The 16,819-nt window shown below is 31.8% G+C and overlaps 2 protein-coding genes across 4 annotated transcripts in view; one reads left to right on the forward strand and one right to left on the reverse strand.

Moving 5' to 3' along the window:
* LOC134720601 (succinate-semialdehyde dehydrogenase, mitochondrial-like) overlaps window positions 1-16,819 on the forward strand; it is a 31,746-nt gene that overhangs the window by 801 nt on the left and 14,126 nt on the right. For 2 of the 3 annotated variants that reach the window (XM_063582968.1, XM_063582959.1), the window contains exons 2-7: window positions 2,625-2,796; window positions 4,030-4,151; window positions 4,792-4,875; window positions 6,247-6,417; window positions 8,154-8,270; window positions 10,557-10,700. In XM_063582968.1, coding sequence (XP_063439038.1) covers window positions 2,634-2,796; window positions 4,030-4,151; window positions 4,792-4,875; window positions 6,247-6,417; window positions 8,154-8,270; window positions 10,557-10,700 — 801 coding nt within the window. In that variant the 5' untranslated portion in view covers window positions 2,625-2,633. Of the gene's footprint in view, window positions 1-986; window positions 1,154-2,624; window positions 2,797-4,029; window positions 4,152-4,791; window positions 4,876-6,246; window positions 6,418-8,153; window positions 8,271-10,556; window positions 10,701-16,819 lie in introns of those variants that run through there. The other variant, XM_063582949.1, reaches the window with a different exon arrangement.
* On the reverse strand, window positions 14,906-16,422 carry LOC134707274 (homeobox protein ceh-20-like). The gene is made up of 2 exons (XM_063566906.1): window positions 15,627-16,422; window positions 14,906-15,364 (listed from the first exon to the last, which is right to left on the reverse strand). Exons 1-2 carry the CDS (start codon window positions 16,407-16,409, stop codon window positions 15,020-15,022), a joined length of 1,128 nt encoding a protein of 375 aa, XP_063422976.1. The 5' UTR covers window positions 16,410-16,422; the 3' UTR covers window positions 14,906-15,019.

A 16,819-nucleotide genomic window follows, 5' to 3' on the forward strand; every position in this document is an offset into this window, starting at 1 on the left:
ATCACTCAAAGGGTGAGTATGGAAATGTTGTAAAAGTTTGTAGAATTTATTTTTTGAATGCCCCAAAAATATAATCTTTAAAATTTTGCTAAAGCTTCAACAAAATCATTCATTCCTAAACCAGCTTTGCTGTTGACGGCCGGCAATTTTAGTAGATATGAATGACATATTGTTTGTCAGTTCATAAAGTCTAATTTGAAGGACATTCAAAACCCATTCGGTGGTGCAACAACTGATAAATTCAATCTAGGGAAAGTTTATCAGGATCAGTGTATTTTGATTTTGATGTAGCTGCCGTAAATGACATTATGTGATATGGGTCGAAACCTCTTTACTCGTTACTAGCAGTTCTGGGTTTGTCTTAGTGTCTGAATATTGATATTGAATAGAAGTTGAGTCCATATCAAGTCTTATAGTTTTATACTGCCAAGTTGCACCTTGCTTTGAAAAAAAGGGTATAGCACATGTATGTAATATTCAAGTCCTTGCTTTATTTTTCAAAGAAGTTCCTCCAATTACGCTATGATTTTTCTTTAAAACTAAGTTTATTTAGTTGTGTCCTCATGATTATTATATTTAAATGTTGTAACATGCCCATTTTATCGGTCCTCAGTACATGAGAAAACCGAACTTGAAAAATTCAACACTAGATAAAATAAATGAGACAAAGAGACATACGTAGTGTAATTTTCAGAGTTATAATTTTTTTTTAAATAGCTTTATAGAACAGCTGTTTCTTTTATTCAAGAGTCATTAGAACTGAGGAAAGGAGACCAAAAACCGTTTTTGACATGTATTATTATTTTCGATTTTTAGTTTAATGTTTCAAATTGTTTTGTCTCTGTATTTGCTATCAACAAAATTGTTGTCTTGTTTGTTTCGAAAATAGATATTTTATCATAGACATTAATAAATATAATCAGCACAAATTGACCATACTTCGGAGACACGTCGTTTCCATAACCGAATTATTTTCTCTTATTAGATTTGAGCAAGACAGATAACTCTGGACCAATTTTCGTTTTGATGATGAAAAAATTGTTTCAACATTTTCAAGCGTAAACGATATATAAGATAATGCTTGACAGTTAAGGCACCATGTGAAATCTGATTAAAAACACATTGGAGCTACTATTTGAATGACACTAATATGGTAATAATAACGCATTCAATTCTAAATTCCTTTCTTCAGTTCTTATTCTGTTATTGTGTAGACCGAATTCTTCTGTCCCTTTAATGCATATATTTCCTAATTTACATTTGCTTTTTATTGATTTTGCTATTTTCTATTTTTATTTTTTTTTTTTTATTGTGCAAAAAAAAAAAAATAGAAAATAGCAAAATCAATAAAAAGCAAATGTAAATTAGGAAATATATGCATTATAGGGACATAAGAATTCGGTCTAGTTATTGTGGCGCTCCTGATGAAACAGAAATAGAAAAATTATTATGCCTCCAAGTTCATATAATTTATATTTTAATACTAGGGAGGCCCTGATAAGTTGTTATTTATTTACCACTTTAAGATACCGGATGATATATTCCAACCGGATTGAGAAAAAAAACTAGTTAATTCAGTTCTTATTGTGGCACTCCTGGTGAAACAGAAAAAGAAAAATTATTATGCCTCCAAGTTCATATAATTTATATTTTAATACTAGGGAAGACCCTCATAAGTTGTAATTCATTTACCACGTTAAGATACCGGATTGAGAAAAAAAACTAGTTCAAATTGTTCTGCATATAACAAAATTGATACAAATCACAAGTATTGTTTCTTAATTCTGCAATCATTTTTGATATAGCATGCATCACAGGGGTTTGCTTAGTAGGTCAGATGATTTTTAAATTTATGACTGACCCATTAAACAAACCTCCCATGCACCATCGATTCCTTCTCATATAATTTATGAGAAACATTTCTATTTAGCAATAATATTTAATCAAATAGTTACGTGATTGTAAAATAGTACATTATTTATATTTTGGTGACAATGTTGATAATGATAATGGTTGTTTATCAGATACTGAGTAAAAGATAAAGTGTCTCAGTCTCCATGGTCTCAGTTTGCAGGATTGTCTAAATTGAAACAGGTTTTGTACTCAGAAACAGTAGTACATGTATTAAAATAGAGACAGAAGATACCAAAGAGAGATGGTAAAAGATGAAATAAAATGACTATGCTGTATGGGCTTTGTTCATTGGTGAAGGCTGTATGGTGACCTATAGCTGTTGATGTCTGTGACATTTGGTCTTTTGTGAGGAGTTGTCTTGTTGGCAACTAAACCTCATCTTTTTTATATGATATAGCCATGGCAAAATTTGCAAAACTGAAAACCAAAGACTTAGCAACACAAACTTAATTAAATACTAGGTTGACCTCCGGTGCTCTGGAAAAGTAAGTGATGATCTTGCACCACATGTGGCAACCATTGTGTTGCTCGTGTTATAAAAAATCCTAGTGATTAGTGTAATTTGGTAGGTCACATTTGAGAAAAGGTTAAGTTTTTTGTAAGTAAGTTATATGATAGATAAACAGATAAAAACTGCATGAATTTAAGTATCCATTCATGTGAAAATCAGTTCATCATTCCAGGCTAAATGTATGACTTTTATTTTCCAGGCTATTTGTATGACTTTAAGAGCAGCTGGATCCAAAGTTCATTTGTTGATTAAAAATAATAGCATTCCTTGGTATATCAAAATGGCAGCTCCAACCAGTGTCAGATTTCTCCATGAAAAGGCATATGTAAATGGAAAATGGACAGATGCTGCAAGTGGCAAAACATTTGATGGTTGGTAAAATTCAAGTTCATGAAATTGGGGCAACACAAATAATACTGCTTTTTATCTTTTTGTCTGGAATACCAAGGATTGGTCAGCAAAAAGTATTTTGGTATTCATAGGTACACATAATTATTTCTAATTCCAACACTTAACATATTGGGTTTTACTTGACTGCATCTCTCTGTCCATTAATGTTTGTAAGCAAATATCCAAAAACATAAAAATATAGTATATATACCAATGCACATAATTAACAGCGCCTGGTGATGTTTCATAGCCTGACCAGATTCGGTCCGAAAAGGACCTTCATCAGAGGTAGAATGGTGGATTAATGTTTGCACCCTATTTATATAAATATGGTAATCGGCTGTTGAGGTAACCGGCTGTTGAGTTAACCTGCGGTTATCATATCTATATAAATAGGGTGCAAACATTAATCCACAATTCTGCCTCTGATGAAGGTCCTTTTTGGACAGACCGGTCATGCTATGAAACATCACCAGGCGCTGTTAATTATGTGTATTGGTATATATATACTATATTTTTATGTTTTCACATTTTTCTCACTGATACACATAGTTAATATGGCTTCTACTAACAAAAGCTCAATTTGAAGGTAATGTGTTTAGAGACTACTTATGTCAGTACACCTTTCCTATATTGCCAAATATCCAAAAACACTTCAAGTATATATATGGATATCATCTCTTAAAAGACAATTTTAACTACAACTTATTTTAGTGAGTGAATTATATTTTGAAACTTTTGCAAACATGTACAGATGTAAAACTTGAACTTCTTTATCTAACTTCATCAAATAAATTTGAAAGGCACAAAAAATAAATCGCCATCAAATGGGCAAGTAAGGACTGAACACTCAATGGAAAAAGTATCAACGAAAATAAGTTGGTGTACAGTATCTACATATTGACTGCCAAAGGTTTTAGTAGATCTTGACTTGCTAAAATGCAACTTAGTCCCATTAGATTTCCGTTAATATCAACTTCAGTGTGACAATTGCTTGCATTTTTACTTTACATGTTCAATTTTTAATCCTGTTAGTCTATGTACAAATAGGATAAAAAAGAATATTTTTTTTCAATAAATGAAATTTAGATACACTATAAGGATCAATTTTGTCAATCTGGGTTTAAAGGAGAAGTTACGAAAGCTTTTTTTGCCCCTTGAAATTAAGAAATTATAAACAATATTATCTAAGGCTTCTGTTTTAAAATTTACAGTGGTTAATCCTTCCAATGGTAAGAAGATTGGTGTTGTACCAGACATGAATGCTGCAGACACACAGAATGCTATACAATATGCTCAGACTGCTTTTGAATCTTGGAAGGAAACATCTGCCAAGGTAAAGATATTTGTAAAAAATAGGATAATAATTTTGGCGGGAAATCAAAGTTTAAAAGTACAACAAAATCATGAAAATGAAACTTTATTTTAAATATAATAATACATTTCTATAAAATGATAAACCATGAACATATTTGACACTTGATACTGCAAATATTTTTATGCTGAAAATTTGAATAATACCATGGATGCATAACTTTTCATGGATTTCATGAGTATAGGGAAACTATGATTTCAAATTTTCAACGAAATACAAATTTTCTTCAGGTTTAATCTGATATCCACAAAAATGCAGGTTTACCATAATCCATGTAAAATAAACAAATCCACAGGTTAATGCATACAGAGAGTTCACTTTTATTCAAAGCGATCATTGGCATTTGTTTGGCAGTGCCAATAACAGTCCACTTTTTGTTCTCATTTTTCTATTCAAGTTAACACTAAAAGTTTAGATTTAAGTAATTGAAGAAAGGTATGGATAAATGGTAGAGCCTACAAAACAAGAATCTATATGGTCTAAAAGGAATGCAAATGCACAATAACACTTAAGTAAAATTCTTTTTACCCCTGTAAATTTGCAAATAACTCTAGTCATGTCAGATAAAAATATTTTGCATTGTACTTTATCACACTTTCAGGAAAGAAGTGTCATATTGAGAAAATGGAGCGAGCTCTGTATGCAGAATAAAGATGAACTGGCAAAGTTGCTAACACTTGAAAATGTAAGATATTTAAAAAATGGGAATTAGATTATAATTCATATTCTCTTTTCAAAGAAAACTTATAAGAGAATAGTAGCCTTTTTTTTTAACTCACCCTTCCAAAAGGGTAATTAGGAGTGGATGCCATTTCTTGGAATTAAGGTTTTGTACCTCTACAAGCATTGAACAAAAAACATCCATTTCTGGGTAAAGATTGCATGAAATGTATTCAAAACCCTATTGAACTGACTTGAAGTCTAAATATATACCAAGGTTGATCACTACTTTTAAGGAACACAAAATATAGTGCATTGATTTTAACACTCTATACATCCTGCCCATAAACATTTCCAAAAATGAATCAATGAAAAATGTGCTCAGATATTCAATTTACAAATGATGTTATACTTGTCAAGAAAATTACACAACTTGTGCAAGGTGTATGAATTTTAAGAGATGTTCAAAAATATCAATGAGTTGATTGTAAAAGCAATCTTTAAAATTGGAGTTATCCTCCTTTGTCCATAATTAAAGTTGTACTAACCACAACCCATGCTTTATACAATGCAATATTTAATTTTACTTCTCAATGAAAAATTACAGCACTCTTTACCCTTCTGTGCTTACTAGCACTTCAGTTTACTTTTTAAGGAGTTTCTCTGATATCCCTACAGATCAGCAAACTTGTTTTAAGGTTATGATTTAAAACAAAGTCGTGAAATCAACATTTTACATATAGCATACATACTTGGATATTATAATTGATTAAATGTCAGGAAAACTTACAATAAATTAAAATGTCAATGATCAGATTTTTGAATTAATAGAATACCTCCACTTTAGATAGGGAGGGGGAGGGGTAAATTGAAATCAACAGTAAAAAATCACAATACTGAAAAGCTTTAAACAGTTTGATGTCCTATTCAAAATGAGGTTCAATTTAATTTTTTCCTAATTTTTTTATGTTTGGAATATTTTAATCTTCAAATGAAATATTATAAATTTGGATCCATGCCTTGTCTGCTTATAGTCATTATCAATCATCCAGAGGGTTTGAATGCTAACTTATTTGGTTGAAACTGAAATCTTAATTTACTATTTAACCATTAATTAATCCTTGTTTTCAAAATTCCAATAGGGAACATACTTTATATTATTGTAACAATAAACCAATTTTTTACATCTATAACATCTTCTAAATGATTGAAAAAGAAAATAATATCAGCCATGTAGTTGTGAAGAAAAATAAAGAACTGAAGAAGGCCAATGGCCAAAACATCTCAAAAAATGGTTTATTGTTACAATAACATTAATTTATCTTTAAATTTTTTAATTTCTGTGTACCAATACTTCTTAGAATTTCATAAAATCTTTTATAAATCTGATTCATAGGGGAAACCTTTAGCTGAGGCTACAGGTGAAGTAATGTACGGTACATCCTTTATGGAATGGTTTGCTGAGGAAGCCAGGAGAGTGTATGGTGATATTATTCCATCACCTGCTAAATCAAAGAAGATCCTTGTTTTTAAACAACCTATTGGAGTAGCTGGTATGATTACACCTGTAAGTCCATAGTCTTAGAAAGATTTTATTCTAATGCAACAGTGTGCAGTGGTTTATTTTGATTAGATAGCATCACCAATTTTCATGCCATCAATTCACAATTGAGGCTATATAAATGTACATGCAAGAGAAGACAACATATCACTGATTCGAAATGTATGGTTTTACATTAATTTCTGTCAGTTTCATTAGAATGGAGATAACAGTATTGTATTTTAAGATGGCATCAATCAGCTAATACATCGCCAGTAACTCAAAATGCCACCAAAGCTTGGGGAAGTTTGCAACTCTGTTTCAAAATAATATTGATAGTATATATAAATAAAGAAACTAAAAAAAACAGAAAAAAACAGGGGATTAATGTGCTTGTTTTTGAGATGTAAGCCTAACATGGATTTTATACAATGTTCAAAGATTTATGTAATCAAATTCTTAAAAGATAAGAAGGGGTTAATCTGTGCAATTTTTTTAATGGAGCTTCATGGATAAAAACAGAGGATTTCGAATATCTGGCAAAACTGTTAAAACAAGAGGAGCAAACATCCTTAAAAGTAAACATACTATTCCAAAAAAGTAGGTCGGTAAGGGACGATTTTGGCCTCAAATTTCAGGTTCATCTAACAAAAGATTTTGAAAACTTTTTAAACACTTCAAAAGTGTCTATTTCAGTTGAATCCATTAGTTTATGTGAAAGATTTTAACAGATTTTAGGAAAAATTGATCAAATAAGCCAAAAAATGTCACTTTTCAGATGGTTTTTGTTAAAAATGAAAGTGGCCACATCTGTGTTCATCCTCAACCTTTATAGATCTTATGTATTATCATAAAATGCAACTTACATTTCAATATTAAGAATGAACACGAATGTGGCCACTTTCATTTAAGAAGGAAACCGTCTAAAATTAACTAAAATGTTCAAATTGTGCAGATTTCAGTAATTAAGCTTGACTTAATGATGCTAGTACCCGATATATGTGCATTGTATTGTCAAAAACAGCCCATATTCATGTAACAGAAGCATTCTTCTTTCATAAGGATAAGTAAAAGTTTACATTTTAACAATTCTGTAAAACTGCTATATTTTGGGGCCAAAATGAGGCTTGTACTGGACCTACTCCTTTCCTGACACAAAGGTATTGGATAAATAAAAATCCTCAGTTATCCTATCATTGAAATTTGTTGTGAAATAATACATTTTGTGTTCTTGGATGCCACTTACTGTGGATTCATTTATTTTCATGGGTATCAATTTTTGTGGATTGCTTAAAACTTGCATATTCATAGGTATTTGATTTCGTGGTTTTGCCAATCTCTGTATACAAGTTTTATTAAAAATATGATATTTGCTGAACATTTGAATTCATGGTTCACCTGTACCAATGAAACCCATGAAAATTGGTATCCAACGAATAATAATGAATCCACAGTATTACTCTTAACCCAAATAATGCCCTTCCTGTAATCAATCTTTATTTTCAAGAGATAATGTTGACCGATTGGTTGACTTCATTATTTTGCTTAAATTACTCTGAAGAAATATGAAAAACAAAACTTGCAACACAAAGTTCTGAATGAAATTAAATTATCAGCAGTTACAGGTAATGGACATATCAAAGTTAGGAAATCATAAAAAAAAATTGGGCAGAAGATTTCAGAGGGCAGGCAGTGGATGACATTCTATCGATTAATTTTTATTGGCCTCACATGATTTATTTAAAACATTATACTTTTTACAGTGGAATTTCCCTAATGCCATGATAACCAGGAAAGCTTGTGCTGCTATAGCTGCAGGTTGTAGTGTTGTACTCAAACCAGCTGAAGATACACCATATTCTGCTTTGGCATTATGTGAGGTATTGTATAGAAACTTGTTATTATGAAAGATAGGGGGCATTTTAAAATGAGGAAACATAAGTTAAAAAGATGCAGACAATACCTATTAAAAAGAGACATTTAAAACTCATAATTCAAAGAGAAACCTAAAAAAAAACAATGTTAAAAAAGGAAGAAACCTTTAAAACATCACATATAACTACTGTAAACCAACTAATTTTCGCGACTTTCATGAGTTGAAAAATAATGTGAATTTTAATGGTCACTTGAATCTTTACTTATTTAACTACATCAAACAAAGGAGTAGGGGCAATAAGGCCCTTATTTGGCCCAAAAACTACTGCCAATTTTAAAGTTATCATACATTTTCTTTCAATACTGAAAACTTGTCTAAGGTGTAAGGTACTAAGAAAAACCAATCCAATTTGACATCATACAAGTTACATGGCAACAAATCTTAACCTAATTTGCATATTTTGTTAAATTTTCCTTGTTTTTTCATCAAGTTTTCAGTATATTTTAGACTGAAAAAGTATGTGCGCACCCAAGAAACAACTTTATATTTTGTGAGATAATGCCAATAGTTATAATCAAGCTTTTGTTAAATTATTTTGTTGTTTCTCGGCTGCGCAGGATGTTACCACAACGGAAATCAAATCAGAAAACTGCATAAATTCTGTATTTTTCATCGTTTTTGTGAAAACAGTACACATTATGACGTAAATTGTGACGTCATCAGATAAAAATCTTTATGTTTTCCATCTATATTTCTTGACCCCATGCATTTCTTAACATTATGTGCCAATTTGAAATATTTATCAAACATTTATTTTTCTTGGGCCAAAACTAGGCCTTAATGCCCCTACTCCTTTGAAAATTGCAAATTATATTGCTGTAAAATAAGCTAGGAAGGACTAAACTCAAAAGTAAATATCAGTGAAAATTGGTGTGTTTACACTCTTACCTAAAGTTTAAATATTGAGATTTATAATCTACCAAGAAGTTTGATTTCTTCTTCCATTTTAGAGAAAAACCAGTATATTGTTGTTCTTAAATTGCAATTGATGTTCAAAAAACCTATAAACATGATAAAGTAACTTGGATATAAACCTCATTATTATTTCTGGTTAACTGGTATATATGTGTGCTAAGAACTGTTAATTCAGAAATTGTTGTGTGCATTTATTATTGCAATTTATGAAGAATAAACAATAATGGAGGAATAATTATTGTGATTTTAGGAAATATTGCATACAAATGCAAATATCAGAAATCAGAATGTGAGTTCTAATCATTGCGATTATAAGCCAGTTGCACTATTGGCATTAATTAAAACCTCCCAATAATTTCTAGATATGCAGTACAGTTTAAAAACAAATACAAACTTAAATAAGGACACAAAAATAAATAGCAAAATAAATATTCGCTAGAGATTGACAAACCTAGTTGATGGAATGGAAACTATTTAAAAGATATAATAATTGAAAAACAATTATTAACCTTTTGTCATCCAGATTTTTTTACAACATATATTTGCATTTAACCTTATGCATGACACAAAAACCTGACATGAAAATAAGAAAGCAACTCAAAATCATAGGAATTCATTGACAACATTGTGTCTTTTTAAAGACAGCGCTCTGGTTGATTTTTTTTTTTCAATAACAAAACAAGGAGTAGGGGCATTAAGGCCTAGTTTTGGCCCAAGAAAATAAAATGTTTGATAACCATTTCAAATTAGCACATAATGTTTAGAAATGCATAGGGTCAAGAAATATAAATTAAAAACAGAAAGATTTTTATCTGATGACGTCACAATTACGTCATAATATGTACTGTTTTCACAAAAACGATGAAAAATACAGAATTTATGCAGTTTTCTATCATTATTTCCGTTGAGGAAACATCCTGCGCAGCCGAGAAACAACAAAATAATTTAACAGAAGCTTTATTGTAACTATTGGCATAATCTCACCAAATATAAAGTTGTTTCTTGGGTGCGCACACACTTTTTCAATCTTAAATATACTTAAATTTGATGAAAAAACAAGGAAAATCCCGAAATTTAACAAAATATGCAAATTAGGTCATGATTTGTTGCCATGGTAACTTGTTCGATGTCAAAATTGTTTTGTTTTTCTTAGTACCTTATACCTTAGTCAAGTTTTCAGTAATTTAAAAATATGTATGATAACTTTTAAATTTGCAGTAATTTTTGGGCCAAATAAGGGCCTTATTGCCCCTACTCCTTTCATATTTGATATAATTTTTATTTAATAAATATGTGCCTATCCTATTAATTTTAGCTAGCTGAGAAGGCTGGCCTTCCTCCAGGAGTGTTGAATATAGTCACATGCTCAAGATCCAATGCAGCAGAAGTGGGCAAGATGTTATGTGAAAATCCAATGGTTAAAAAGATCTCCTTTACTGGTTCTACTGTTGTAGGCAAGGTACTATTAATGTTTATACCATAGTCATTCTTTACTCGTTCTACTGTTGTAGGCAAGGTACTATCTATGTTTAAACCATAGTCATCCTTTACTGGTTCTACTGTTGTAGGCAAGGTACTATCTATGTTTATATCATAGTCATCCTTTACTGGTTCTACTGTTGTAGGCAAGGTACTATCTATGTTTATATCATAGTCATTCTTTACTGGTTCTACTGTTGTATCAATGTACTATCTATGTTTATACCATAGTCATCCTTTACTGGTTCTACTGTTGTAGGCAAGGTACTATCTATGTTTATACCATAGTCATTCTTTACTGGTTCTACTGTTGTAGGCAAGGTACTATCTATGTTTATACCATAGTCATTCTTTACTGGTTCTACTGTTGTATCAAGGTAATATCTATGTTATACCATAGTCATTCTTTACTGGTTCTACTGTTGTAGGCAAGGTACTATCTATGTTTATACCATAGTCATTCTTTACTGGTTCTACTGTTGTAGGCAAGGTACTATCTATGTTTAAACCATAGTCATTCTTTACTGGTTCTACTGTTGTAGGCAAGGTACTATCTATGTTTATACCATAGTCATTCTTTACTGGTTCTACTGTTGTAGGCAAGGTACTATCTATGTTTATACCATAGTCATTCTTTACTGGTTCTACTGTTGTATCAATGTACTATCTATGTTTAAACCATAGTCATTCTTTACTGGTTCTACTGTTGTATCAAGGTACTATCTATGTTTATATCATAGTCATCCTTTACTGGTTATACTGTTGTATCAAGGTACTATCTATGTTTATACCATAGTCATCCTTTACTGGTTCTACTGTTGTAGGCAAAGTAGTATCTATGTTTAAACCATAGTCACCCTTTACTGGTTCTACTGTTGTAGGCAAGGTACTATCTATGTTTAAACCATAGTCATTATTTACTGGTTCTACTGTTGTAGGCAAGGTACTATCTATGTGTATACCATAGTCATTCTTTACTGGTTCTACTGTTGTAGGCAAGGTACTATCTATGTTTAGACCATAGTCATTCTTTACTGGTTCTACTGTTGTACCAAGGTACTATCTATGTTTATACCATAGTCATCCTTTACTGGTTCTACTGTTGTAGGCAAGGTACTATCTATGTTTATATCATAGTCATCCTTTACTGGTTCTACTGTTGTAGGCAAGGTACTATCTATGTTTATATCATAGTCATTTTTTACTGGTTCTACTGTTGTAGGCAAGGTATTATCTATGTTTATACCATAGTCATCCTTTACTGGTTCTACTGTTGTATCAAGGTACTATCTATGTTTATACCATAGTCATCCTTTACTGGTTCTACTGTTGTATCAAGGTACTATCTATGTTTAAACCATAGTCATCCTTTACTGGTTCTACTGTTGTAGGCAAGGTAGTATCTATGTTTATACCATAGTCATCCTTTACTGGTTCTACTGTTGTAGGCAAGGTACTATCTATGTTTAAACCATAGTCATCCTTTATTGGTTCTACTGTTGTAGGCAAGGTACTATCTATGTTTATATCATAGTCATCCTTTACTGGTTCTACTGTTGTATCAAGGTACTATCTATGTTTATACCATAGTCATTCTTTACTGGTTCTACTGTTGTAGGCAAGGTACTATCTATGTTTATATCATAGTCATCCTTTACTGGTTCTACTGTTGTAGGCAAGGTATTATCTATGTTTTAACCATAGTCATCCTTTACTGGTTCTACTGTTGTAGGCAAGGTAGTATCTATGTTTATACCATAGTCATCCTTTACTGGTTCTACTGTTGTAGGCAAGGTACTATCTATGTTTATATCATAGTCATTCTTTACTGGTTCTACTGTTGTATCAAGGTACTATCTATGTTCATACCATAGTCATCCTTTACTGGTTCTACTGTTGTAGGCAAGGTACTATTTATGTTTATACCATAGCCATCCTTTACAGGTTCTACTGTTGTATCAAGGTACTATCTATGTTTAAACCATAGTCATCCTTTACTGGTTCTACTGTTGTAGGCAAGGTATTATCTATGTTTATACCATAGTCATCCTTTACTGGTTCTACTGTTGTATCAAGGTACTATCTATGTTTATACCATAGTCATCCTTTACTGGTTCTACTGTTGTAGGCAAGGTACTATCTATGTTTATACCATAGTCATCCTTTACAGGTTCTACTATTGTATCAAGGTACTATCTATGTTTATACCATAGTTATCCTTTACTGGTTCTACTGTTGTATCAAGGTACTATCTATGTTTAAACCATAGTCATCCTTTACTGGTTCTACTGTTGTATCAAGGTACTATCTATGTTCATACCATAGTCATCCTTTATTGGTTCTTCTGTTGTATCAAGGTACTATCTATGTTTATATCATAGTCATCCTTTACTGGTTCTACTGTTGTATCAAGGTACTATCTATGTTTATATCATAGTCATCCTTTACTGGTTCTACTGTTGTATTAAGGTACTATCTATGTTTATACCATAGTCTTCCTTTACTGGTTCTACTGTTGTATCAAGGTACTATCTATGTTTATACCATAGTCATCCTTTACTGGTTCTACTGTTGTAGGCAAGGTATTATCTATGTTTATACCATAGTCATCCTTTACTGTTTCTACTGTTGTAGGCAAGGTACTATCTATGTTTATATCATAGTCATCCTTTACTGGTTCTACTGTTGTAGGCAAGGTACTATCTATGTTTATATCATAGTCATCCTTTACTGGTTCTACTGTTGTATCAAGGTACTATCTATGTTTATACCATAGTCATCCTTTACTGGTTCTACTGTTGTAGGCAAGGTACTATCTATGTTCATACCATAGTCATCCTTTATTGGTTCTACTGTTGTATCAAGGTACTATCTATGTTTATATCATAGTCATCCTTTACTGGTTCTACTGTTGTATCAAGGTACTATCTATGTTTATATCATAGTCATCCTTTACTGGTTCTACTGTTGTATCAAGGTACTATCTATGTTTATATCATAGTCATCCTTTACTGGTTCTACTGTTGTATCAAATTACTATCTATGTTTCTACCATAGTCTTCCTTTACTGGTTCTACTGTTGTATCAAGGTACTATCTATGTTTATACCATAGTCATCCTTTACTGGTTCTACTGTTGTAGGCAAGGTATTATCTATGTTTATACCATAGTCATCCTTTACTGTTTCTACTGTTGTAGGCAAGGTACTATCTATGTTTATATCATAGTCATCCTTTACTGGTTCTACTGTTGTAGGCAAGGTACTATCTATGTTTATATCATAGTCATCCTTTACTGGTTCTACTGTTGTAGGCAAGGTATTATCTATGTTTATACCATAGTCATCCTTTACTGTTTCTACTGTTGTAGGCAAGGTACTATCTATGTTTATATCATAGTCATCCTTTACTGGTTCTACTGTTGTAGGCAAGGTACTATCTATGTTTATATCATAGTCATCCTTTACTGGTTCTACTGTTGTATCAAGGTACTATCTATGTTTATACCATAGTCATCCTTTACTGGTTCTACTGTTGTATCAAGGTACTATCTATGTTTATATCATAGTCATTCTTTACTGGTTCTACTGTTGTATCAAGGTACTATCTATGTTTATACCATAGTCATCCTTTACTGGTTCTACTGTTGTATCAAGGTACTATCTATGTTTATACCATAGTCATCCTTTACTGGTTCTACTGTTGTAGGTAAGGTACTATCTATGAGTATACCATAGTCATCCTTTACTGGTTCTTGATGATACCAAAAATATACAAAAAATACCAGGAAGTTTAAATGCTTCAACAAATTAGTTTTATCTATGCAACTGTTGAACATGAGTTTTGTTGTCAGATCTCATACATGTATAATGATATTTGTAATTTTTGTATAGTTCAAATTTTTCAAATATGTATGGGATAAAGTATTGTTTTTTGTTGTTGATTATGACCACCTCTGAAGCAATATCTGTTTTTATATAAGGTATTTACTTTTTTGCATTTTATTTTTATCTTGTTGTTTGTGACCACTTTTTTTTGTTTTTATTTTATAATTTTTATATTAAAGTAAAAAACAAGTAAGAAGTAATAGAATTATAAATTTTATTAGAATATGACATATTAAAAATTTAATAACAATATTATACATATTACAACAGTTTTAGCAATAAATATTGAAGCACTTTCATGTAACAAATATAAGTTCATAGCACATAAATAGCACAGACAAATAAGTAGCACTTAGTAAATAAACAAGAATTCTTAGCACTTAGAAAAAACAAGTTCACATCAGTGTAGATCTTCAGTAAGGCTGGTAGTGTGAGTTCCTGTTGTAGCGAGAGGACATCTTACGAGAGGTGATGGCTGTACGTGAGTGAGTGTTGTGAGTACGGCTACGTTTGTTGGCAAACCACTTCTTGACCTGTTCTTCTTTGATGTTACCCTGTTGTGCAAATGACTGGATGATGGTTGAGTCTGGGTAAGGGTGGTCTATGTTGCAGTGATACCATTCTTCCATGAGCTGTATGGATCTACGTGAGAGTTGTGGACGAGAGCGGACGTTATATGGTCTGGTAGATGGCATCTTGGTAGTAGTGTGGGTACTGGTCTGGTCAGTAACAGATTGCTGGAGGTTCATAACACTGAGCTGTAAAATAAAAAAGAAATTTAATAAATATGTCAATATATATACAAATATAAATTAATTGCAACAAAACATATTAAAAAAGACAGAATAACACAGACATCATCTTTATTTTTCATTTGAATAAAAAAATCTGAAGTCATATTTTTAATTATATTTTCAGGGAGAATATAATCTTTTTTTCATATCTTTTTATTTGTATTATAACTATTCTAAATTAAGGAACCATTCTTTTTTATATTTTTTTATTTATTTAATGTATTACCTCAACCCTATCTATAGCCTTGTGTAGTTGCTCATCAAAGTGGTCGTTGATGGATAATCGTAGATGTGGTTTGGTAGCATTTTGGTGGAGTGACTGGTATCGCTCAGTCTCAATGACAGCAGACTGGTACTTGAAGAAGCTGGATAGCTGAGACACCTGAGTTGGGTTGCTGACTTCGAGTTTGGTAAACTGTCGTTGGAGTTGTTGCTCTCTGGTGAATACGCTGGTTTTGGGTTTGTGTAGTAAGCTCATCAGAGTCTGTGGTATAGTTTGCTGTTTGAGTTCTGTCTTGAGTAGTGACTGAAGTTCTAAGACTGCTGAGTTGTTGGTGAGTAGTTGCTCTGGTGGTGGTGATCCAAGGAGATCAAAGAGTGAGTCAGCAAGGCGAGTTTCTGTCTCAGGCTCAAGAGCTGTTGCTTCCTCAAGGATAGTAGCAGCCAGGGCCTCATCATCATCTTCGCTGATGGTGGTAGGATCAGTAGTTGGTGATTCTGGTTGAGTAGTGACATCTGAGGTAGTGGTGTCTGGTTGAATAGTGGCATCTGAGATAGTGGTGTCTGGTTGGATGGTAGCAGCAATGATGTCCTCTAGTGTAGTAGTAGATGTGATCTCTATGGGTAGTGGTGACTTGGTAGGTGATGACAACAGGAAGTCAAGGAAATCAGCCATGATTATAATGATTGATAAGTAATAGTACAATGATTGATCAGGATTGGTAGTTGATAAGGGAATAATGATTTGTCTCAAAAGTGAATTTCTTAAATATGGTGTCACATATGCCATGTTCAGCTTATGGTGAAAACACTGGATAGCCATTGGTTGAAAATAATGGTGAACTTTATTCATGCATTTTCATTGGCTGTGAGGTTGGCTTCTGATGTTCATTGTGATAAGCACAAGCTAACATGGTTTAATCAAATAATCACAGTGATAAAGATATTAATAATAAATCATTAACAATAATTAACAAAAAAAGTATGATAATTAGAAGATTGTTACATTTTATTTTTGAAGTTGAAAGAAAAAATATTTGTCAATATGTTGTAATTTTGGTTTTATAACAATGTGAATGAAACTGCAGTCTGAGCGCCTAAAACAAATCTAAATAAAAGAAAGAAGGAAAAAGAAAGAAGAACAGTCATAAAAGTAATTTATTAAAGGCAAAATATTTTTATATAAGAAAAAAGTATGTA

The sequence above is a fragment of the Mytilus trossulus genome, chromosome 1 (genome assembly GCF_036588685.1).
Source record: "Mytilus trossulus isolate FHL-02 chromosome 1, PNRI_Mtr1.1.1.hap1, whole genome shotgun sequence".
Classification (NCBI taxonomy): Eukaryota; Metazoa; Mollusca; class Bivalvia; order Mytilida; family Mytilidae; genus Mytilus; species Mytilus trossulus.

Bases quoted from the DNA above. Each gene is read 5' to 3' on its own strand.
- LOC134707274 (XM_063566906.1), bottom strand. From the start codon at position 16,409: ATGGCATATGTGACACCATATTTAAGAAATTCACTTTTGAGACAAATC. The intron at 15,365-15,626 runs GTAATACATTAA...TTTATTTTACAG, and splicing joins AGGCTATAGATAGGGTTGAG to CTCAGTGTTATGAACCTCCA.